Genomic DNA, 26087 nt, shown 5'->3' with positions numbered 1-26087 from the left:
ATGATCTACTTTTTTTTTTTTTAATTAGAAGAACATTAGATGAAATTAGACTACACAAGAACTCTCATTAGAAGAGTGTTTTCTTCTTTTTAACAGAGAAGCTTCTTGATCATTTAAGACTCACGGTCAGAACTTGATAGCCAAATAGCTTAGCTGTACACAGACAATTAAAAAACCCACAACCACAAAACAATCATCCCTCCCAAAACCCAACAAATCCAACAAGAGAACAGATCTCAAAGAATATAATTCACTGGAAGTTGGCTGCCTTTGCAACACTTCAGTGGTGCAGCGAATATACTGGGTTTTGCCAAATGTTCACATAGTTACCTGAACTACTGCTCTTAAGTAAAAGCTTTTATGTACAATAAACACAGGGAACAAACTTCCCTGAGCATTACACTCCAGTTTGCATTTCTGTATAACTTAGCCACTGCAATCCAAAAAATTACATTAAGGAAATACACCACACTTATTTGCCGCCTTCTCCTCTGCTTTTTACTTTTTCTTCTTTGTAGTCAGCATTTGTACAATTTTTCTCATCTTCATCTGCTTTGGTGAAACACAGGTTTTAAATTCCAGCCATACTGATTTATCATTTTTAAATTCAGAAAAACTAACAGTTTGATGAGATTTAGACACTGCATCTTTTATAATCAAAATAATAAAAGCTATACCTCCAAGTTCTTTTACATTCAAGATGGCATTCTGGAAGGGCACCGCTTTTATATTAAAACCTACAAACAGAAATAAAGAGTATTAGTAATTTATTTGTTAAAGAGGCTATTTGAAATCAGCTGCACACATTCATAAAAGACTTTTTTCATCAAGAACCAGGATTTCGCATGTGAAATTCTGTTTCAATATCATGTTTAAAAATATCAGTTATAATGGGAGAGGAGAGAATAAATCAGGTTAAGCAATGAAATCTGCAATGATACTACTGCAGTAGTAATACAGAAATAATATATACAATGTGCTGGCACACATAATATTCAGCACAAAACTTCCATTCAGGCCATTTACCATTTGGCAAGGAGCTAGTATGGAATACACCTTTATAAAAACATCTGTTAATCCATTTGGAACTGAATTTTAGATTTCAGACTACCAGTAGTATGAAGTGATCCTTCTGCAATTTTTAGGAGACATGGAAGCCAACATGCAATTCAAATCACTGTTTTCTTACATTTAAAGTTCACAAGTTTTGGTTACACCTACAGCACTAATCCTCTCTACAAATGTTATTAACAGAAAGATCCTCTTACAAGCCTAAGTGGTATGTATTAAAATGGTTACAAGCAAACTAGAAGCATCTATGAATCCTCTATTAGGCTGTTATATCCTTAAAATTGAAAAACTTTCCTTTTTTATAATGTGATTTCTCCCTTAATTGAAGATTCAGACAGCCAAGAGAAAGGGAATGTAAAAGGCTCCCAGCAATCCATCAATATACTATGTACTAAATTCTGCCTGTTTAGTGCATACATACATACATGTAAGTGTATATAGTACATTATATAGGAAAAATTATGTCTGTGCTTTTAGCATAAAATGTCCAGATAGACATTAAATTTATTTCCATCTCGCACAAGCAGTTTCAACATGATTACGTACCTGTGAACTGAGTGCAGAAGTTTTGAAAAAACATGTTTTACTCCAAGTTTATTAGCTATCATTTAAAAGAAACAAGATGGTTTTTCTCCCCAGATCAGACCAATAAGATATTCCAGTACTCCAACCATGGTCAGTGCTAGACGCAGCAGAGGAAAGCGCAAGAAAATCTGAAGGTAATAATTATGTAATATTTTTGTTGTCTTAAAACAAATCCTAGACTCTTCCGAAGAAAAACTGGAGTGGACCTGAGTGATGTTCATGAGAAAAACCAAAATACAGGTTGCAGTTTGAAAACTGAGTGGAGTTGTCATGTTGTATTCTTGGATCCTCAACAATATTTTCTGATATAGCACAGATAAGGTACATATGGGTAGATTATTATAAGCTGAATAGCCTAGATATGCATCATTTTGGTTTGGATGCTGCCTAGTTTTCTCCAGAGTCTGTTTTCACTCCTCCAGCTGCCTAACTACATAATGGTATTTTGTGGCAACCAGCAACATGTAAGACATCTAATTCTTAAATTAATCTTATTTATTATTTCCTTTCATAGAGTTATACTGTTATTTACATTGTTGCTAATACTTCTTTCAAGGTCTCAAGTGTAAAAAGTATAATTTGCACTAATTCAGGTGAACTCTACAGATAAAGCTCAGAAGAGGGGAAAAAAAGAAAAAAAAGGCTGAATTACTCTACAATTTCCTTCTAACTTTTTCAGTTAGACATTGACACCTTGTCCACACAATGAAGTGCCAGATCTCTTCAACAATCCCAATAACACCGCTGTGAAGGTAAAGGGTTAATTATTAATCGTAGAAGAAAAGCAGTATTTTCTTGTACCTGTTCCACTCTGAGTACTTGCAGCTGTATTGAATAACCTTATGTTCTTGTAATTTAAACAAAGATACACTGAAAACCAGTTAGGCTTGCTACGGGACAATATAAAATTCAAGCTCATGAACCACAACTAAAATATAAAGCCATGGAACTATAAAGCAAGTTGCTTGCACAACACTCCCTATCTGTTCCCTCAGTAAATCAACTTTAGTAAATAGCTGCGGCCACAGAACCAGATTTCTTCCATCGCTACCACCTAATCTCTCCTCTTTCTGAACTTTGCATCCAGGTATTCCTTTTTCTCACTCCACATGTTTGTTTCTGTTTTGTCTGATGCTGTTTTGTGTTTGGGGGTGGGGGTGTGTGTTTGTTGTTGGGGTTTTTTTTAATCAAAATACCCTTTTAGGTACTAGGCATTCTGGTTCATCTATATCAGCACACATACTCAACATTTTTGGACTTAAGGTACCTTTATCTGTGGCTGTTGTGTCTGGTTTTAGGTATCTTCTCAATACCACTGAAACTTTCTGTAAATTTATTCTCTGATGTCACTGTGCCCTTACTACATAAAAAAGTCTCTTTGTTGGTCTAAAAATAAAGGATTATCACCAGAAATAAACAATTTCCATTATATTTATTCTTTTGATTGCTAGCATATACCACAAGGCAGTACTGACCAAATAGGAGAAGAAAAATCCCAGCTTAAGTTTCAGAGCATCACTGTCCTATTCTATTTTAGAGCAGCACATTCTCCTCTTTTCTGTCCATATAGCAAGAATGCTTAAAAACCAAAAGTAAGAAGGGAAGAAAGAAATCTTTTAATGTGTGTCTACACTACACTGCTTCTAACAGTTCTACTTTATTACAACAAAATGTATGGTTTGACTTTCAACACATTCCAAATTTTATGTCTTCACGGGTATTCCCCAGTGTATAACCAAACACTGAAAGAGTACGCAGTGGTAGCTTCAAAGCAATCCATTAGCCTCTTGCAAAAGCAAGGTAACTAAGCCTAAGTTCTGTACCACCTTTGCTGTATGTTCAAAAGTTTCCTTTGGGCAATGTTACAGCACACCATGGAATAAAGACAGCATCCTACCTGTGGTAGAGACTATATTATCTGGGCTTTCACTGCAAAGCTGTGATAGAAGACTTGTCTTGCCAGAACCAGTGAGGCCTATGCAAACCAAGTCATATTCAGGTCGTGGTGGTGGCGGTCCCTTGCAGCAAAGCGCTCTGAAACACTGCCAAGGTAAGGAAGAACAAACAAAACAAAAACAAAAGGAAGAAGTTATTTTTTTTTGCAAATATGTATTCCATAAAGTTCTAAAAATCAAGTTTATACAATTTAAGGGTATTGGAGATAAGCAAATCATTGTTCCAACTTACTGTTTTGACAAAATCAACAATTAATAGACTGAGACCACCTCAACTAAAATCGACAACAGCTTTATAAAGAGACATAAACATATCCATTAACTTTTCACCTAAACCTCACAGAGGTCACACCTCAAACTGGATTGAGGGAAGTGACTGCCATTTCTTTAATAGCATAAACAGTGCACATACAGCAAGACAGGCACATGCCCCACTCAGCTCCGTGGTTGGGTACGTATGTATGAGTTTGCTCCCTGTGCTAATTCCATCCAGTATCTGGTGTGAACATTAGAGCAGCTCCTGAACAGCTGTTGTCACGGGAAAGAATGAGAGAACTCTGCTCCATTGACATCGTTCCTGGGCTTGCTTTGTCATGTGTTTTACTTTACAGTATCAGCTGTCAAAGAGTACATGTTATACAGAAATAAATTTTGCTGGACATAGCTCTAGTCAAAAATACCTGATCTCTCGCTTTCCCTGGCAAAGCATAAATGAATCACAATATGAAGAATAATGATCTCTTACACAAAGCCTACTTCAGAGTTCTCCTCACATCTCTTAAATAGTATTGCCAAAGTAGGCCAAGCTCATCCAAAAGCCCCTAGTAAGGTTCATCAAACCTTTCTTTATACGTAACATGGAAAATTTTTATGTAAAAATTTAAAAAGTACCATTCTGGGAAAGCTAGAAAGTTTGTTTGTAAGGTATGGGGTAAAATTGGCCACTTGTGTCCAAGAATGACTTTCACCACCCCAATATATATAAACACCTTTTTCCCCAGTATCTGTCACCTTCAAATCAGAGGAATACAAGGAAGGGAAAATGTTTGTGCAATTACTCCTCTGTCACACATTCTGTCTTTACATAGTCCCAGCTCTTCTTTTCCATCTTAACAACAAGCCAATCACTGCACTGGGTAAAGAAATGCAGTCTTGAAAACCTTAACCTAGTTTGTCTGCACGACTACCCAGGATCTCCCGTTGAGGGCTACTGCAAGAACAGAGAAACCAAAGAGACGTCCGTAAGACACTGCTGCAAATAGTGGAGTCTGGCTCTGTGAGCTAGTCATCCAAAGAGAACATGATTATAAAAAGACAGCTCACTGAATGCAGAACTTTTATTGGATTCTTTCCCTATAAATGTAAAGTTATTGTACATGTTGCTGAAATAGTCTTCATTGGTTTAAAGAAGCAAAAGGTTAAGTTCAAGGAAAGTTATTAAATTCCTTTGATATCTTTTACAAATGTGACAGGAAATATTTTAGGAGTAAAGACATTTACAGTAGCAGTTAAGATGACCAAAGACATAAGGTTTTAAAATTCAAAGCTTTGCCTCTATTGAAATTTGACTCAATTTTTTTTTTTTTTCCAGAAGGGTTTTCCTTTATATATGTATCCATAGCTAAACGGAGTAATCATACCTTCTAGCTTTATTCACTGAGGTCAGTTTATATTTATAGCGCAGATTCTACACAGCCACAGCAAATATTCTACTCTGGTACTTAAATGAGAAAGGCCAATTGAGTTCATTGAACAATATAAGCTACTTCAGAGTTTCCACTTAATGAATATCAGGCTGAAGGCCACGTAAAATTCTTCAAAGCTTGCCAGAGCTCCTGAGGCTGTGTGTCAGACCCTTCGCAGCCAGTCTTTAAAAAGGATTCAATTCGTCCTCATCAGCACAGCATCTCTGCAACAACTTCTTGATGTCATATTGAAGAAAGAAAAAGGAGTAGAGCAGCCGAGGAAAGCCTCTGCTTCTCTCTGTCCAGACACAGTGCAAGTTCTTATGCAACCAGATACGATTCTTGCAGCCCTGATGACGTTTAATAGCCTACAGTTCTGTCAAAGATAATTATTGCTCTTTGTATAACACATATGGAGGCTCTGTGTGTGACAGAGGTGCTCCACAGGCTGCTTTTGTGAAGTTCATTTATCCCTTTAGTGCATATTTCTTCAGTCTAACTTAGTCTGGAGAATCTTCACATGCTGTTGATGAGATGTATGATCAAAACTGCAGGTCAAATTGCATGTCCAAAGCAGCACGCATAGACCTGCCACCCACCCAACTCATCCTTCACCCGTTAAACACAGTTAGGTATCTAAGTTCCTAAGACACAGCAGACGGAATCCCAGAAGACAGGGAAATGGCTTTCTGCAGACCACTCTTTGATTTGATTTGATATGATTCCCCTTATCTTGTTACATTCATGGCTCTGTCCTCCTGCAAGGCTGATTTTCTTCAGTAGATATTTTTGTTTGGTTAGATTGAAAAAAGACTTTAAATATTCTAGCTTCAAAAAGCTGCTGAAATTTAAGCTGGTTTGTACAGCAGTTACCACTGGCTAACACAAGAAATTCTACAGCACACTTTAGGGGATATTTGTAGTTAAATGTTTTAATTTTATAAACTTGTTTTGCAGTCCTTGTTACTCAAGCTCAATGAACATCTCTTCATCTCTTCCATTGGAAATATCACTACATAAACAGTCCGATCACTGCCTTCCTGTTCTCTCAGCAGCTTAAAGTTACTTGGCCCCTAACAAAGTCAGGGCTATTTAAGCATCCATTAAAGAGACTCCGTTGTCACAACTTTGGCAGCTGCATCTAGTAGCTGCACAAGATCTGTGGTGAGCAGAAAATTCAGAGGTCATTGACCATGCAAATAAAATTACATCCTATATTCTGCTTTTGATTATAGACAGGAAATGAGTCCTGAAATATTTTATAAAGCATGGACTAGAGCTACACCATTATTTAAGATGTCGTCACGTATTACAGTGCAGTTGAAATGCACAGAACTGCAATAAATGTGTATTAATAACTAAGGAAGCCATTCCTGAAATCCAAAACACAAATCTATCAAAAACATTGAGACAGGTGTTTAATTCACAACTTGCGCTCAGTCCTTCCCAAAACTGGCATTCTTTCCACTCAGTTTGAACAATCCAAAGGGCATAAGAGACAACCTGCCTGGTCTTGAAACACTTGTCAGATATGGACCTATAAGGTACTTTCATTGATTCCCAAACTTGATTTGCTCAATGAGTGACTGTTCAATAAAAGGCTGCCCTTTAGGTATTATAAAACAACTCCATACCCATATGAGATGACGCACAGGGAGTGCTAGAGAGGGCAGAAAGAAAACATTCGACTACCACCAATACAAGTCAAGGAGAGCTAGCTGGCATAGTCACTGAAATGTTGTTTGGCATAAGGTCATGCATTTCAGCCCCACTACCAGCAACAAAAAAGGAACCATATTTTTTGGAGCCTGTCAGGGTATGACCTTACATACTTTAAAGGAGAGACATGTCAAACAAACTGTCAGCTTTCATGATTTTTGAGAACATCACACTCAAAACTCTTTATAGGCATTGGACCAGGAAGAAGCAGGCAAAGAGGCAGGCAGGGAGTTAGGAATTATTTTCTTTTTTAAAATGAACAAGCAGATTTTAAAGTACTGAAAAGAAAACAATACAGTATCTTGAAAAAATGTATGCATTTAGCCAGTTTTGGAAAAAAGGATGTATTTATCCAGCAAACTGGGAGTAATTAGGTGCTGCCGTCTACAGAAAATTGCAATATTCAGCACCACTGTTACTTTCATTTTACTTGTATGTGTGCGTGCATCCTGCATTTGCACATACAATCATTAGCAAGAGCTAAGGGAAGAAGTTAGCCAGACCTACCCCTGCTCAGGGATTTCTAGACCAGCCAGATGATTCCAGTTTTAGGTGGATCAGTATGTGAGCTGACAAATGTGGACAGCGTCCCTTTAAGATCCTACGCAGATTTCTTCTGGGAAAAGCATTAAATATTGTCTCTATAGCAGGGGTGGCCAAACACTTCTGGTATATGTGCCACTCAGAGACCACGGATTGAAGCTCTGGGCAGCAAACATGCCTGAATTACTACTTTCTCCAACGCATTACACTGCCTCTGGCCATTGAGTCTGTCTTTGCCTACTCATTGTACTTCTCGTTTCACTCTCCTTTTTGGGGTGAAATAGTCCATTATTTCTGCTTTGTTCTGGACCCATCTCCTGTCTGTTTCTTTTGTTGCTGCTGTTTAATAGGGGCAAACAGAAGCAAGGGATTTCATGCTTAGTTGGTTAAACGCACACACTCTCATGCAAAACCACCCTAAGTTAGTGCAACATTAATGCTAACAAATCAAGCATTCAGAGCTCTTGAAATGCAGAATTAAGACTGAAAGCTCAACCATAATTCTGCTCCCCTCCCCCTCTTGCTTACAGTTATGGATTCGGTTTTCCTTTAAACTTTTCAATTAAGGTATCTTTGAACAAAGACTTCTAGCACCCAGCACCCACTTAGACCCAGTGAACTGATTAATCATCTGAAACTGTTGATGAAAACTCAAGGAGATAATTAAAAAGTCAGGTTTACACACAGCAAGCTCCATAGCTCTGATGTTGTCTGAGATCACACAAGCACAAAGAAATCTCAAACCTTGAGAAATAATGTGGGGGCGGGGGGGACGGGGACACAACAACAAGTTGGACTGTACTAAGGATAGGAAACAACTGGGGACAGCAGTGGAATAACTGAATGCAAATAATACAATACTCACAGAACCTGAATGAAATTACACTCAGAGAGAGGGAAAAAGGGATATATAAATAAACTAAGTTTTAACTGTATTAATACCTTAATGTTAAATTAGTACAACAGCATTCAACCACGAGCTGTAGCTGCACTCGTTGAGTTTCCATACTGCTGCACAGGCAGTTTTACCACTACAAAAAAAGGAAAGAAGAGGAAAAACCTACCAATTTTAAGACAAGCAACCAGTGACACTGCTTTCACGTTTTCAAAACATCATATTGATAAGATTCATCTTCATCTATATGACAACATATAGATGAGGACAAAACCTAACAGACTGCTGTTCATTTTGTGGCTACCAACAGAAATGAAAGAATACTCACATGGCCACTGCCATCTTGAAGTGTTGCTCAGCACAGACGAAAATACTACAGTCACGACCAGTCACCTTCTCTGACAGCCCACAACCTCATTAAACAGTGACCACTATAACCTAGCTCCTCCAGCCCAACACAGACTGACAACCTGGACTCCAGAGGGACCCCAGCCCAAGGCCCGCTAACCTGCTGCACCGCTCCCCACCATAGGATGAATTAATCCTCTTGTTTAACCCGGTTAGTCATCACGGGTGCACGGTCAGCCCACTGGCTGAACCCAAAATCACTCTTCCTCTACACATGCCTATACACCTTCAATTCTGTATCAGCCTGTGCTGTGGGAAGACAGCCAAGTATATGGCATTAGAGACAGGATAAGATAGGAAGGGACAGAGGAAAACAAATTTGCAATGAAGTGAGAAATTTTACAGAGCAAACAGTCCTGGTGATGTCCCACCTCACAGAAATGTTACAGGGCACTAGAATAGCAACATACTGTGTGGAGCAGGAGTTTCAAATTCTCCCTTGAGACAACTAAGAGGAGAAATAAATTTGGATTCATTGGCTGAAATTACTTAGCAACCCCTTCTCGGTATTTCAAAGGAGCCACAACTTCTGGAATCTCGAAAGGAGCAATTACACCTCAAATGACTTTCAACATCCTTACATAGTCACTCGCTGAAGATGTAATACACAGGCTCAAGTACCAAAACCAGACAAATGACATAGATCTATTCACCCTTTGACATATTTGGCAACTCTGCTACCAGCAGAGAAGACTTGGAGGAAATAAGGTCAAGAAGGAAGAATTGGCTGACTTCTGACAAGCCTGATACGACACTGCTGTTCAGAGCGTATCACTTCAAGAGACTTCCAAGGCCATGAAGCATTCTTTGTTTGAGTGATGATAATATAATCAGAGTGGGTTGAATCCTGTCCAAAATTGAGAACAACATTTGGATTTCTCAAGAAAACAAAGTCTTCACTACCTCAAAGACAAAATAGAGGTTTCAACTCTGTTTCTGATGGTCAAGCTGCTGGCTGCCATACTGCACAAGGATGAAGGACAGTATCTTTGTTTGTATAGCAACTTGGCAGAATGCAGAAGAGTATTTGTTTTCTAAGTCTTCACCCAGAAGTTCAGAGCTGTAGGAAACCCAAAAATTCAATAAAAGCGGTCAAAAACAGCTTCCCTGGAAGAAGCTGTAAGGCAACATAAGTTCTTTCCCTACTATCAGTCAAAAGAAATGACAAAACCTCACATCCAAAATGGAAAATGATCTCTTGAATACTCCCTATAAATGAAAGACGAGCAAAACAACATTATGACTTTCCACTGCATTCATACTGTGCTTAAGAAAGCATGAAGAAAAACAGTTATCACGTTCTGGGCATACTCAAATATTCAGTAGAGTCATGTGATTGAAATGCTTACATAAAATAAAACAGCGCATGGCTACAAAGCTGAGCCACCAAAACAGTTAAATGTACGCACATCCTCTGAACAGAAGACAATCACTCACTTCACTGCAGTGTCAAATCAAGCTCCAGGGGGGTTGTTGGACACCTCTAGGTTTCATCAACTGTAGAATTGTTACTCAAATGTTTCCTCTCTGACAGTTTGCTTTCCATTTGCTTTGCTGCACAAGAGTAACTCATCTCTTTCAACTCATCAGTCCATTCACACATAACAGCAAGAAACAAAGCAACAAAAAATATGAACGAAAGCCTGTGCAGTTTGTTTCATAATCTAAGGGATACAACCATACTAAAAAAGCCTGAAGAACTGTTGAAAATACCAGCAAAAAAGATAGCAGCAGCAGCACTGCAATGTGCAAAAGTTAAGGATGTGGCACCTCCTATCACTTTCAATTTGTAGAAAGAATGAAAGAGATTTTGTTTTTTTTAATATTTACCCATCCACAACCCCCGCCAAAAAAAAAAAAAAAACAACCCAAAACTAAACAAACCCCCCCACAAACACACAAAAAAACCAAAACCAAAAAAACCACTCAGTATTTTCAGTATGCTACAAGTCATCCCTTTACAGTTTCTGAGCCAAATCATAAAAAGTTTTTTCCATGATTCATGTGTGTTGTAAGGTGGGTTACAGAACACTTTTCTTTCATTCAGCACAGCATGAATAATTACTTGTGTCCTGCAAGCTCACATGGGCTTACAAAACCAGAAAGAAGCATATAGACCACTTGGTGGTCTTTGATTTTTCTAATTAAAGCTGACTATGTATCACCTAAATGCAACAGCACACTTTGTTTCTTTCTTGTCCCCAAAAAATTACTTGGTACACAACAGACTGGACATTCACATTTGATATCTGTGGCACACAGAATATTAATTCTGTAACAATATAAAAAAGAGGATTTACGGAAACAATACAGTGATATATTCAAATCCCCTGCCCAAACGGGTCACATAACCTCGAAGAAAAAACTAGGGAAATAGTTCAGGTGCAAACAGAAATGCAGATGTACTCTAGATGAAGAGGAAGATAAATGAAGACTTCTATTTTATTCCATACATCCAAAAAGAAAAGAAAAAGAAAAGCTACTGCTGCTGTCCCACTCTGAAATTGCTGGGCAAATTCAAAGTACTCTAGGAGACACATCAAGTATGAAGTGATATTTCTAAAAATTACAATTCATTTAAGTAGCAAAAAGGGTCTCAAAAATGTTAATTTAACATAAACACAACACAAACAAATTCATTTGAAATGTAGCTGGAAAAAGCATAAGGAATGGCCAAGTATGACAAACGAGAACTGTGCCCTCATGCACTGATAGCCAGAAGATCTCAAGACGGATCTAGGTGATACCAGTTAATACATCCCTGAGAAATGTAGCAAGATCTTCCACCCACTGTATGAGTTACATTACAGAAACAGACAAAACTCCAGAGGATTTTTTTCCATCCAGCTTCAGCCTATGTCTTCAGAGTTGTTGGACATCTAACTGTAACTAAAATAAAACAGCTCTTGGCCTGCATGCATGTCTTTGAGTATCAAAAAGCAAAGGGACCTAGAGAAACTCCAAGTGCGTTTTGAGGGAAAAAGAAGAAATATCTAATGTTTACTTAAAACAATGGTTCCTCTGAGATTGAGCCCCAGGATATGTCTTGTTCTTTCTTATGAAAGATTTCAAACCTAACATTTACCATCAAATCGGAGAGAAAAGAGGAAGAATTTCTAAGGACAGCAGACCCGACTATTTTCTGTAAAGTCCGGTCTTACCAAACACGTTCACAGCTGAGGTAGAATAGTAACTACAAAGAGATTGTGGGTATCAGTCAAAGTAAGAAAATCTGTTTAAAGAACAGGACAGAAGGACCCATTGACAAATGGAAAACCTAAAACAGTTTTAGAATTTTTTTGCAAACTACCATAGAGCAAAATGAAATAAAATTATAATAGCATGATGGTCCATTAAAAAGGGAAGTACAGCTTCAACTGTCACATTTAAACCTACCAGCTGAGGGGTCCCAGCTAGTAATTCTCTCTTTGCTCATACAGTACAAGAAGCACATCACAGCAAACTTAGGCACCACCCAACCAAGAAGTTAGCAAACCAGTGAATATTTGGTTGCTCTAAAATTATCAGGAGGCATGGGAAATAAGACACCAGTAGAGACTGATGAAAAAAAAGTTACTAAAATAGAAACAGTTTATGTAGTTAACATTTAAATATAAGGGTGAGAAGCAGTACTAGTAAACACGCAGTCTAACAAGAAGTAACGGGAAGATTTAGATAAAAGGGGGAGGTGGACAGATGAACAAGGACAGCAGGCAGTGCAAGTCTTCAGGCCAAAGAATTCTTCTGATTGGAACACTGAAGACTAGACTGCCTTCCAACACCAGAAAATAGAGGGAGAATTACACCAGCATTGACAGAGACGCAAATGGGAGATCTAACAGGTGTGCTCTATTACCAGCTCACGGCATTATCCATCTCCAGCACTGAATTTGAAGCGTTATATAGTTGCAGGCTATGAGGATCTCTCAGGCCTCCTATGATTTTTTCTTTTCATTTTACTTTCCCAGTATGCTATATTTACAAAAAGGAGAACCACTAAGAGGATATCTATTTTGACCAAAAGACCTAGGGAATATGAAATATGTAGTAACATATACAGGAACCTCTCTTCCTTCCTCGTATAGCACAAGAGTTTTACTTGGCTAGCACAGCACATTACTACTGTGGGAGGAAATAGAAGATCAACCCACACAAAAACATTAATCCAAAATACGCAGTTATAGGAAGGGATATGAATCACAAGTACCATCTAAAATTCTTCAAATTTTAATCAGTGAGAGCCACTTTGAATGCCAAACGGGTTTTCATCTCAATCAAACTCTTAGTGACTTAAGATTTGGGGAACTTCAGCCACTGAACATACACAGGCATTTTCCATTTCTCCTCTCTCCAGCTGCAAAAAGCTTGGCTTTTGTTTTCTGGCTATATATCTACATCTACCACCAAGTTTCCCAGCTGTCACCAATCTGTTTGCTGATGAAGACTCTATTGGCTATTTTGTTCATCTAGCACTGTAAAACCAGAACCGTCAAATTTGTTACTGCCGAGCACGCATGGATCAAGGACTACACAGCCTTTAAACTGTCTTGGAGAGAAACCGAACAGGTGCTTTGCTTCTACTGCTTGAATGTTTGGGGAACACAACTCAATTTGAGATGGGGATTCTCAGCTGATGGGGAAGCAAACGGATCATACTGAACAATGGGCCAACTACAGGCATCGGCTGTTTTTATATGCTTGTATTGTTGAAAAAAAAACAAAACAAGAAAAACAAACAAAATAAAACACAAAACCTCACAAAACAACCTGACATTTTTTTTTTAATTAGTATTGATCAATATATCTACTAACTTACTTGAGTTAGGGGAAAGGTAAAGAATAATGTGTAGATAAATTCTGGACACACTTAGAGGTTAAGCTGCTTTTGAAAAGCCAGAAGTGAATTTTAACTTTTCAGGGGGGAGATGGGAGCTGGCAAGAACCAGCTTTATTTTAGATAAATTCTGGACACACTTAGAGGTTAAGCTGCTTTTGAAAAGCCAGAAGTGAATTTTAACTTTTCAGGGGGGAGATGGGAGCTGGCAAGAACCAGCTTTATTTTTTTGTGAAAATGCAGATTATTGTGGCCTTGCTCACAAAATAGCCTGCCACACAGCTATGCCTACTCATGGGTATGTCAGCATGCTGTCGCTGCGGTACAGACAGCCCAAACCAAGAAGCTTCTCCCAGTGAAACTATAACCACTTTTCATCAGTTAAGGGGCATGAAATACCTCAAACCACAGGAAGGTGTCCCTATGCCAGAATATTTTTTTTGTGGGGGAAAGACCTGCTTTTAGTCTCATAGCTGCTGAAAACCTTTTGAGGGGACTCAAATTCTTCTCCTTTGGGTAGGTGCAGCACCCACAGAGCTCTAACAAATGCAAGCTCTTAAAGGGAGTAAAGGCCTTCAGACTGAAACCCTCCTGTGACATCCCTTTCCCAATGCTACCGCCTTCACTGATGGTGTGCTGGGTGTCTAGAATAACTACAACACAACAGTTCCATAAAAGTTCTCTTTAGTTAAAAAAGCAACAGGTTGTTACTTAAGAATGTACCCTATGTTGATGAAACATGACCATAAATGTAAGCAGAAATAAACTCAACTATGGTATTCAGGTAACTATGCACAGCTCTGGGGTGCTCTTTTCCTCACCTGCTTTAGCGCACAGCTGTGATGGATGTAACGCTTGTTCTACAGAGGCTGCAGACACCTCAGTACAAACTGACTCACTGCTTCTTACTGGAACAAAATTTTTACCATTTATTTTAGATCAGCATAAATCTTGCCAAGTTTGGAAACTCCTTTTACTAGCTAGAGAGAAAATTTCACTGAGGACCAGGAACAACTGTCATAATGATGAGTCTATCAGAGAAACATAAGCAATCTGGAGCTGGGGCATAATTCAGAGTAAGACAATGAATAAAAACAGGCTTAAGAAATGGAAGATCGCTGTCTTTTAGAGACTAAGACATATGATTAGTTGCAAAAGCACAACCCTGGCTTTAACTCAATCTTTTTGTTCAAAGTATTTTTAATTTTTTATATTCACTTTCCTAAGAACTGAGAGTTTATTAAAAAACTGTTATAAAGAACTGGAAGCTAGTATTTTGTAATATAAAGGTATGATAAGGAAGCAACTTTTACAGTGAAGCTTCAGTAAATGCCAATTACCTACATAGCACTAGATCAGTATTTTTGAAGCACAAGTAATGTATATGGCGTAAGAAGAGATGCACACATTTGTACTCATGCCACAGAGATTTTTCTATGAAGAGGAGGCATTCACAGCTCGCAATTATTCCTCCAAAGGTATTTATAACAACAAAAAAACATGATAAGGCACAGGACAGATCAAAACATTTTATACAGGGATTGAGGAGTGCAGCACAGTTCGATTATGTTATTGGGTAACAAAACTATGAAGTGTATGATTTAAGAAGAAACCAACTGCACTAAACCACATCAAATACAGATCACAGTAATTGAAAAAGCACCAGCAGTATTTTACTTTCCTAAGCAATAATAATATAGTCCTTTTTATTTGAAAAAATGTGTAAATGATCACATCTCCTCATCCTTGCAAGAAATGCTTGAGTTCATGTTACCAAGTTTATTGCTACAAAAGCATACAATCACAACTTATGCCTTAAAAAGATCTTTAACTGGGAAGAAATGGCAATCTATAAAAGCAAGGGAAGAAGAACATTTAAAAAAGCAAAAAGTCTTTCAGAACAAATGTCTTATCATAAACACTCATGAAAGTAAAGAGACATTAAACCTTGGTTTCCTAGTGGGCTGCACAAGACCCTTATCTCATCTCTAGGTGGAATCATCATGCATTGTAGATGAACCTTCACTTGGTAGGTTTGCAGTGAGAGACAAGAACAAGGTGCTGGTGTACTACTATCAATCAAAACACTACTTCTCCAGTGCAGCAGGAAGCAGAAACTCTGCCCCAAACCCCATAGCCCAACAGAGTAGGAGTTGGTAGTGGGTCATCAGCTCAACATACTACCTCCTTGGACTTGCACAGGTGGGCAGAAAGTAAAGGGGACTTTCTGGATAGGTACTGAATGAAAGGCATTAAAAAAGAGGAAATTCTCCAAGAGTCCAGTCACTTCCAGCTCTGTGGGTTGAAAGCAGAAAATTTTAAGTAGCTACTGCAAAAGAATTTTTTCTACTCATTTTCCCACAAACACTTTATAAGGCCTATATAAATGAGAAAACGGCAAATTTCTGACAACTACGAGGCTCTACATCTCCTGCAACAAAGGAGATGAAGCACCTGCAAATTGTGTCAGGTCACTAATCTCAATTGATGAATACCAAGGAAATCAAACTAAAAGATATGGAACACCACAGAAAAAAGCCTGACCATTCCTCAAGTCTCATCCAGTTAGGCAAAATGCTGAAGCAGGAATTATCTTTCCACTACTAACTACACTGCTCAAATATGAAAATTTGTTAACTGCTACTGTTGTCCTATTGAATTTTTCAAGTTTCTTACTACACGAAACTTAAAAACTTCAGATCTTTTAAGCAGTTAAGTGCATTCTCTAAACCTGGACATATTTTGATGGAAAAAAACAGAATACTCAGGCAGGTAGTTCAAGATGAAGCAAAACATGAGAACTTCTAGTAAACATATTCTGTCTCAAGTTTACAAATCTAAATGCATTCTCCTAAAAAAAAAAAAAAAAAAAAACCACCAAAAAACAGTGAAAGGCCTTTGATTATTATGAGGCAACCTGTGCTTTCCAAAACTAATGTGCCTTTGCCTAGATTTTTAAACTGACAAACCAGCAGCATTTGGGTTATTTTTTAACTTTATTCTTAGAAACAACGCAGCAAATTGTATTAAACCTATTTTTAAATGTAGCTAACCCCACAAAGTTGAGGATAAGGTCAGCCTGAATAATAAAATTTATCCAAAGAGCTAAAGAAAAGGCCCAAGAATACTAGCAGGAAGGGGAAAATCTATGTTGTTATTAGGATGTTACTTCTAGTGAAATACCACTGAAGTCCAATGTTATCCAAACCACAGTGCAATGTGTATAAAGCAGCAAAGACTGTAAGTTCCATACACTGAAGAGAAGTAATAATTATATGGCTTTTTCTTATTATTTTGTTCAGACTTGGAATTTGGCTTTGGGACTGATTCAAACTACATGTAGTTCAAAAGAAAAGAGTCCTTCAGCATAGAAGCATGTTCTAAAAAATTGAGTAGATGCAAATTTCAGTACTAGTTTTCATCTTAAAGCAACCAAAAAAAATGAGAACACGATTGAGATGTCCATCTAGCACAAGGCAACAAGAGTAATTTAAAGTAGTTTATTGTAAAGGGACATAACTGAGCTCAGAAGTCTCATATTTGACTCTTGTCCAGAAACAGGAATCAAAATGAACTATTAAGCTGTAGTTTAAATGTTCGAAGATTTTTCAGCTGGGAACATTATGCAGTCCTAAATGGTAAAAACAGTTAAGTCCTATCCCAATAAAAAACTTAGGAAAAATAGTATTCTACAAATAAGATGAAGTTCCAACAGACGATAAATCGGTTTGGAAATGTTCATATTAGAAAAATCACACTGACAGCAATAAGCACACTGTTGAACAGTACGAAACCAGGTAAGTATTTTTGCACTAAGTGTACTATGAAGTCCATTGTAAAAACATTAAAACCTACTTGGACTTCCAGGCACACTGAGGTATTTTAATGACAAATGTATCATGATTCTTCTTCCTGCTGCCTATTGCTTTTCTCTTCTGCTAAACCTTACATTCCAGCCTAATAGCAATGTATTTTCTACTCCAATCAACCATACCATTCAGTGGTATTTCCTGGAAAAATATTTCCTTGTGCATCTGATAAACACAGAAGAAAATCCTTCAGAGCCAGCTTGATATACCACAGATTCCAGTTAAGTAACACTGAAGCAAGAAATTAAGAATGTCCTTAGTGAACCTACAATCACAGGAAACAGGGTGCAAAGACATTTTAGTAAAATTCAACTATATCAAGCACGTGACTTGGACTTCACTACATAATTGTAAAGTAATGTGGATTCAGAAAGTGTGAAAGACTGACTGCAGTAAAAATAAACTGGAAAGTTCTACACAAGCAACATTATGGTACTATACTATTACACAATCATGCATGTTTCATTTGGGAAAGAAAAGCAGCTCATGTGGAATTTTAGAAGAGCAAACTCTTTTCCATTATTTTCTGGTTAGAAATAATTCAGTGGTACCTGACTAGACAAAAACAATGACCAAAAAATGTTACCTCACAGGTGCCACACAAAATCTCATTAGGGATAAATAAAAACATACTCTTTCCTTGAGGAACTGCTGAACTTCTATCAGCAATTAAACACTCTATTAAATCAAACTGCACATAACAACTGTGTGAATTTGCAGTGCAACTCATTTATCAGTGTTCTCATACAATTCTGGCCTGCCCACATTTTCAGGAATTAGACCTGCAAGTTTCCCCATTTTTACACATGTTCAAAGAATTTAACATTATTAGACTGTCATAAATGATTTAAGATTTTTGGCAGGCCATCTGCTGTAATAGCTTTGAATTTCCCTTAAGTGCCTATTATGGATGACTTATTCTAACAAGAATTAGCACTACCCTGTGGCTCAGACAAAATCTAAACTCTTAACTCCTTTGCATCACTGACATGCCAAGTGAAGGACAGTATTACGTATGTGGTATTTACTTAAGGTAAATTAAGATGCATGACGTGTCCCATATATTGGACATTCTTTTGATCCTAACTTGAAACTACTAATTCTAAATCAGAGTAAGACCCTCTCCATGTGCTTGGACTGTATACTTTGTACCTCTCATCAGCAGAGTAAGAACTCCAGAAAATTTTAGAAATCCTTTGCCCATCACAGTAGGGTTAAAAAACAAGCAAGATCAGCTAACATTTACCATTCCACAAATTCCAACTACATTTGAAAAGCCATACCAGTCCTATTCTGCATTCCAAATTTCTGCAATATTCATTAGTTTAAGTGTAAGAACCATCATGAGTGGAAGACTGATTGACTTGTAATGTTTCCTGTGTTGGTTGTACTCTGGTTCTACTTTGTTACTGTAGTATACAGAAGAATTTAATCAATCTTCCCAGAAAGAATCTCAGTAACTAGAGCTATTTTAGTGGCTCATTAGCTACTTATTAAAAACAGACTTCCTCACTGAGATCTTAGGACAGTGAAAACAAAAACTAGATTGCATGGATTTGTTTTTAAAGAAGTTGATGTTATCATTTTTGCCACTATAAACCGATACTAAAAACAAATACTGGCAAAGAAAGCATACATCCTATACTTCTTGGATTCTTCCATTGCCCATGCATAGGGAAAAATACTGCTCTAATACTGCAGAATTCTCCCCTTCCAATACAGGCAAGAGATGACAAGATTTCAAAAATGACTGTGCAAAATCTTTTATTTTCTCTTCTGTCACAGGGAGCAATCGTAGTTTACTCTTTTCAAACCATGTTTTCCCCTCAAAAAATACAGACATAATTCTGAGCCTTTCAACCACTTCACATTCTTCATTACATGGCAGAAATTTCAGCCATAACCGTTTACCATTTCACACTCATTAGCTTGGGTATTCTCCATGTTGTGAGTGAACGGGCATGCAGCTTTGCTCATCCTCAACATATGAAATTTAGGACTTCCAGCAGGGTGGACAGTTTCACTCAGAAACCTGAGCATCTAAAAGTTTTAGAGATGTTCAGCATCACAACAGTGAAGTCACCTGTAGTATTTCACTGGCTTTGCACACATCATCTAGCGATTATACTTATCTCTTTACCAGCTGAGCCAACATTCAAATTATTATTACAGAATTTTTAACTCCTAAGTCTGTAGGAAGAAATTTTAGAACACTGCAGCAAGTTCCAATTGTTTTTTCTGTATTTGTATACAGCCTGATCACAGAGGAAATTGTACTTTAATTCACTTCAGTTAATGCTTCCATCCAAACACTCAAAGGAAAGTTTCAATACCAAAAAGCCACTATTGCCCTGTCATCCATATCCTACAGTCACATCACGCCATCAGCTGTACTACATGGTGAAGGCCAAGTTTTCATTTTCAGTATCAACACATACTATGGGGCCCATAACATATGAAGAAGAGAACGTTACCTATGGCGTAGCTTCACTCCTTGGCGGGAGTGGGGGGGGGGGGGGGCAGGGAAGTTGCTTTTGTTGTTTGGCAGGAAATTTTTTTTTTTTTCTTTTGCAAATGTCAATTTTACACATTGGTAGGCTACGGCTTCCAAATCACAGTACTGAAAGGACTGCCACACCCTGAGAAGTGGAGGAGGGATTTGGTTTGGTTTATTTAATTGGGAACTCCTTGTAGTACTCCTGGATGCTTACATAGTAACAGTAGCTAAAAACTCTTGCCATCTTTGGCTGTCCAGGAGACTACACCCATTCTCCAAGAATGTGGATTCAAGCATAGTTTTCTATGTATTCATCACCCCTAGGCTGAGTATCATCAAGCTACACCCCAGGGATGAGGCCTTTCAACTGAATCAACGGGCAGCCTGCCCGCGACCTGGCGCGTGGGGATTGCTCACCCATACCGAGCTGCCTGCTGGTCTGTTACCAGATTCTTTCCAAGATCTGGTGCTTGATTTCATGCTAATGAGTGGGAGTGGACCTGTTTCCCCATGAATTTCTGTGATAATGGCAGTTGAGAGATCAGCAGTACGGGCCAAAATAAGGGGAGGGAGGCTCATTTCCACAGCAGCTGACTTCAGCAGTGAAATACCTGTGGTGGTGTCTCAACCGCATAACAATTATTAGTTCAGCAAAATTTCCTTTGCGATAGCATTGTCTTTATAGGAACAGTTTCAATGGCTACAAAGAGAAAAATGTAAAGCACCATCTCAGAGCCCTATATTGAGTTTCAGCAGGCACTCATATTGCGTTACCATGTATTTGGAGCCTATATGCCTGCAACATTTTTATTTGAACAAATAATGGTATTTTAAGAATTTGCATGGAAAGCTTACGAAAAATGCAACAAATGCTACTTTATGTAGAAGTAACAGCAGGGACGGGCCAAAAAACAGCGACATATTTATTTTATTCAATTATTTTGTGTGCCAGTTGGAAAGCAGTTAATACCACAGAAGTAAAATAAGTAAACAGATAAATCAAGGCAGAGACCATTCCACAGTTTAGATTCCCCATGTCTTCCCTGTTCCAGCAACTCGGTAGTTTTTTGCTCTATTAAAAGAAGCTACTCACTTCAGCGAACAATACTTTTTGTCAGTGAAGTCTTGTATTAAAAAACATTCTGCAGCCTTCATGCTAGGTTTTTAGTACTCGCTATTCATATGCAACTCTGCACATCAAGAATGCTATTGTACCACTGCAGAAAAATAACTACCTAAGGCACAGGCTTTACAAAGCAATCACTGCAGATCACGTGCAATACAGCAAAAGCTCCGGTGCATCTGGACAGGGCAGAAGAAGAGAACTTAACATTGTTCCTTTTCAAAAGTGGGGTTTCACTGATTTAAAAATTGAACAAGTAACCTACCTTACACAGCTATGGTAGGCCCTAGACAGCTCAAGGGACAACGGGGAGCTACACACAAACACGTGATACTTAAGGCCTTTCAGATAATGCACAAAAAGAAAGCAAACATGAATTAAGAAGTGGATTCTTATTACTCCTGTACATTATATACATGCATGATGCCAGTTAGCCTTCCTTAGTGAATCTTCACATACAGGTTAGGGCTTACTTACCTAAACTGTTTGTAGATCAATTTTAATTAAGCTGCAACTTGTGCATAGACTAGACTATAGCTCAGCATGCACTTAATATCAAAAAACTGTAAGGAAACAAAAAAGAAATCTAGGAACAGCGTGAAAACACCACTTACCTACTTCTTAGTCACTGAACAAAAATCTACCCAGAAAGCAGAAATAATGAAGACATCTACCTTCACACAGCTGATTATTTTAACGTTAATTTTGTGCTGGTCTGCTATGTGAAAATAGTAGCATATTAACACGTTCCTATCTTCTGGTTCTGTTGACTTTTTGGTGTCTTTGTCAATGTCCTAAGTTTCCTATGTTAAATTAAAAGCAGTCTCTGAACTCTGAGCCCTAAATACAGAAGCATATGAAAAAAAAAAAAATCCATTCCGCTTTGCCACTTATAAAGCCACTCTTGACCCCCTGCTTTTGGAACGGGTATTTGTTAACGCAAATGCATTGGGCGTCGCATTTTTTCCTTACATTTCAGATGACAATATTGCCAAAAGTACAAATTTTATTCGTTCAAATTTATTTTGTACTTACACTCATGTGGTATATTGAATGTGCCAACTCTAAAAAAACACACTGCGGTCTGAGTGTGTTTGCACCCTCTGCTAAAAGAAATCTCATACTAAAATCTAACAAGATCACAGCATTACAAACACAGAATAATCTTCCAGACAATCTAAAGCAATTGAGATATCCAGATAAAGGTCCTGGGAACCCTGGATATAAGAAAATGCTTTCTCCCCACAGGAACACTCCAACAGTGCCCAGAGTGGCTCTGCAGTGCTTATCTTTGATGTTTTCTTCCACATGGTTTTCAAGATCAGAACTAAGCTGAATGAAGCCTTGAGCAACCACCTAGTCAGACATCAAGCTGACCTTGCTTTAACCACAAGGTTGGACTACAGACCTTCCAAGATCCCTTCCAACCTCAACTGTCCCGCGAAAGCAACATAAAGTCTACAGAGCTCTTCTCTGATCTTTCAGCTACGTAAGTCTCAGGTGGTAACATTTTCCAATAGTTTGTAGGCCGGCAGTGCCCTTACAAAGCTACCATCTTTAGTAGCTTTTTGGGGGAGGGGGGGAACTTTTTGAGGGGGAAAAAAGCTTTAACAGATTACTAATTTGAACAGACTTCCCCAGACTGCTCACTCCAACGCAGGCATGTTGGCTCACTGCCAGTTTTGCCCAGATGCTCAAACCCAAGCACCCGTACCAACTTAGTCACAGGGTGAGTAGCCACTGCCCAAACTACTGTTTCTGGACCAGTGAAAACTTCTCTAGAGGTGCATCACAATGGATCAGGGGTTTTTTTGCTTTGTTTTTACAGTAAGAGGGGAAGAAAGCCTTCCCCCATATTAACTGGAAAGAAATCATCAAGCACCTGCCTGTGCTTCTGGCAGAGCTGTGGGACAGCTCTGAAGGCCTGCCAGATCTACTCGGCATCCTCCTTTGCACAGCGGGCACGCTGCCAGACTGAGCTAAAACACCGCCTCAGATCTAGTTTGCACTCCCAGCTGGGACAGCTAGCTGGGATTTAAAACACTCGTAAATTTGGGTGTGAGGGCGGCATGAATTGACAACAGAACTAGGCCATGGCTCTAAAGGACTTCTCGTCTGGTGCGAGGTCAGCTCAAGCGGCTCCGCTCTGCCGCTCGCCCTGGTCTCCTCAAGGTCTGAGCAGACACAGGCAGCGCGGGGCAGCGGCAGCGGCAGGGGCAGCGGCAGGGGCAGGGGCAGGGGCAGCGGCCGGGGCAGGGGCAGGGGCAGCGGCAGGGGCAGGGGCAGCGGCCGGGGCAGGGGCAGGGGCAGCGGCAGCGGCAGGGGCAGGGGCAGGGGCAGCGGCCGGGGCAGGGGCAGCGGCAGGGGCAGGGGCAGCGGCAGGGGCAGGGGCAGGGGCAGGGGCAGGGGCAGCGGCAGGGGCAGGGGCTGGGGCAGGGGCAGGGGCAGCGGCAGGGGCAGGGGCAGGGGCAGCGGCAGGGGCAGGGGCAGGGGCAGCGGCCCGGGCAGGGGCAGGGGCAGCGGCAGGGGCAGGGGCAGCGGCAGGGGCAGCGGCAGGGGCAGGGGCAGGGGCAGCGGCAGGGGCAGGGGCAGGGGCAGCGGCAGGGGCAGGGGCAGCGGCAGCGGCAGGGGCAGCGGCAGCGGCAGGGGCTGGGGCAGCGGCAGCGGCAGGGGCAGCGGCAGCGGCAGGGGCAGGGGCAGCGGCAGCGGCAGGGGCAGCGGCAGCGGCAGGGGCAGGGGCAGCGGCAGCGGCAGGGGCAGGGGCAGGGGCAGCGGCAGCGGCAGGGGCAGGGGCAGCGGCAGGGGCAGGGGCAGGGGCAGCGGCAGGGGCAGCGGCAGCGGCAGGGGCAGGGGCAGGGGCAGCGGCAGGGGCAGCGGCAGGGGCAGCGGCAGCGGCAGGGGCAGGGGCAGGGGCAGCGGCAGCGGCAGGGGCAGGGGCAGGGGCAGCGGCAGCGGCAGGGGCAGGGGCAGCGGCAGGGGCAGGGGCAGCGGCAGGGGCAGGGGCAGGGGCAGCGGCAGGGGCAGCGGCAGCGGCAGGGGCAGGGGCAGGGGCAGCGGCAGGGGCAGGGGCAGCGGCAGGGGCAGGGGCAGCGGCAGCGGCAGCGGCAGGGGGCAGCGGCCCGGGCAGGGGCAGGGGCAGCGGCAGGGGCAGGGACAGCGGCAGGGGCAGGGGCAGGGGCTGGGGCAGGGGCAGCGGCAGCGGCAGCGGCAGGGGCAGCGGCAGGGGCAGGGACAGCGGCAGGGGCAGGGACAGCGGCCCGGGCAGGGGCAGCGGCAGCGGCAGGGGCAGCGGCCCGGGCAGGGGCCGGGGCAGCGGCAGGGGCAGGGACAGCGGCAGGGGCAGCGGCAGCGGCAGGGGCAGCGGCCGGGGCAGGGGCCGGGGCAGGGGCCGCGGCAGGGGCAGGGGCAGCGGCAGCGGCAGCGGCAGGGGCAGCGGCCCGGGCAGGGGCAGGGGGCAGCGGCAGGGGCAGGGACAGCGGCAGGGGCAGGGGCAGGGGCTGGGGCAGGGGCAGCGGCAGCGGCAGCGGCAGGGGCAGCGGCAGGGGCAGGGACAGCGGCAGGGGCAGGGACAGCGGCCCGGGCAGGGGGCAGCGGCAGCGGCAGGGGCAGCGGCCGGGGCAGGGGCCGGGGCAGGGGCAGCGGCCGGGGCAGCGGCAGGGGCAGCGGCAGGGGCAGCGGCAGCGGCCCGGGCAGGGGCAGCGGCAGGGGCAGGGGCAGCGGCAGCGGCAGGGGCAGGGGCAGCGGCAGGGGCAGGGACAGCGGCAGGGACAGCGGCAGGGGCAGGGGCAGCGGCAGGGGCAGGGGCAGCGGCAGCGGCCCGGGCAGGGGCAGCGGCAGCGGCAGGGGCAGCGGCAGGGGCAGCGGCCGGGGCAGGGGCCGGGGCAGGGGCAGGGGCAGCGGCAGCACCGCCACAGACCTGTGGGCAATGGGACCAGTGGCCCAGCCAGCACCCGCCGCCTGGGCAAGGCACAGGGCAGGTACTGCTGGCACCTCTGGGCTGGCAGGGACAGCCAGGCCCCAATTTGTTCTTAAAAATCAGGCCTCTCTCTCAGCTGCTCACCTGGTCTTCAGCAATTACCCCACTCCTCTGCCTCCATGCTCTGCCCAGCACTTGCCACAGCCTGTTCCCTCCCTGCTGCAGCTTCTCTCTCCTCACTTTCAGGGGACAGGGGAGACGGCAGCACCTTCCTTCCTAGTTAATCCCCTGTCAACAAAATCTCCTTCAAAAAAAAATGAAATGACAGCGCCTCAGACAAGTGCAATGCCCAACAAGAAGTCCTAACTCTTGCTGCTTGTGCACCTCCGAAGTGAGGTAACACTAGTGGGACACCTCTTTCTAGAAGGGCACGCTGGGGGTGAGCATCTCTGGCTGCTGCGACGGCAGTACCGGCACACCGCTAGCCAGCAGCTCCTAAGCGTTCCTCCTCTGCTTCAGCCCGTGCTCATGGCACGGCCCATCCTTCCCAATGGCACCGGGGGTCTTTGCCTCTCCAAACTGGCAGCAGCTTGTAACACAACACCACCAGGCATCTGCGTTCAGGGAACCTGGCCAGGCCACGTATCTGTTACTAGTCCCTCCATTACTTGTTCTAGGTTCAGGCTGCCCCAAAAGTGAGACTCTGGCCATGAGGGGGGAACCAAACCACATGCACACAAAAAATGTAAGATGAACCTTTCAGTCCACCTCTGATAAACTCCTGTCCAATAAGCAACACAGTTATGTTCAAGGCGGTAAGCAACGCTCACTTAAGTCAGCAATGCTGATATAAATGCTCTACTGTCTTGCTGTAGAAGTAATTATTCTTGAAAACTCAAACTGCCCATGTAAAATCTTTTAGTTGTATTTAGTTGATTGAGACAAGTTAAGACAGCATGAAGTAAGATTTCATCCCAAGTCTTCACC

At 41.9% G+C, this 26087-nt stretch overlaps 1 protein-coding gene across 4 annotated transcripts in view; it reads right to left on the bottom strand.

Moving 5' to 3' along the window:
- Positions 1 to 26087, bottom strand: part of ARL15 (ADP ribosylation factor like GTPase 15) — a 240324-nt gene that overhangs the window by 155901 nt on the left and 58336 nt on the right. For all 4 annotated transcript variants that reach the window (XR_005825643.1, XM_040580218.1, XM_040580217.1 and 1 more), the window contains 2 exons: positions 3554 to 3698; positions 678 to 737 (listed from right to left, as the gene is read on the bottom strand). Coding sequence is in view for 3 of the 4 variants with exons in the window: in XM_040580218.1 (XP_040436152.1) it covers positions 678 to 737; positions 3554 to 3698 (205 nt within the window). In the remaining variant the exon portion in view is untranslated. The remainder of the gene's footprint in view (positions 1 to 677; positions 738 to 3553; positions 3699 to 26087) is intronic.

Source organism: Falco naumanni, chromosome Z (assembly GCF_017639655.2).
Source record: "Falco naumanni isolate bFalNau1 chromosome Z, bFalNau1.pat, whole genome shotgun sequence".
Lineage (NCBI taxonomy): Eukaryota > Metazoa > Chordata > Aves > Falconiformes > Falconidae > Falco > Falco naumanni.
The sequence above is the reverse complement of the archived record's forward strand: the minus strand, read 5'-3'. Positions and strand labels throughout refer to the sequence as shown.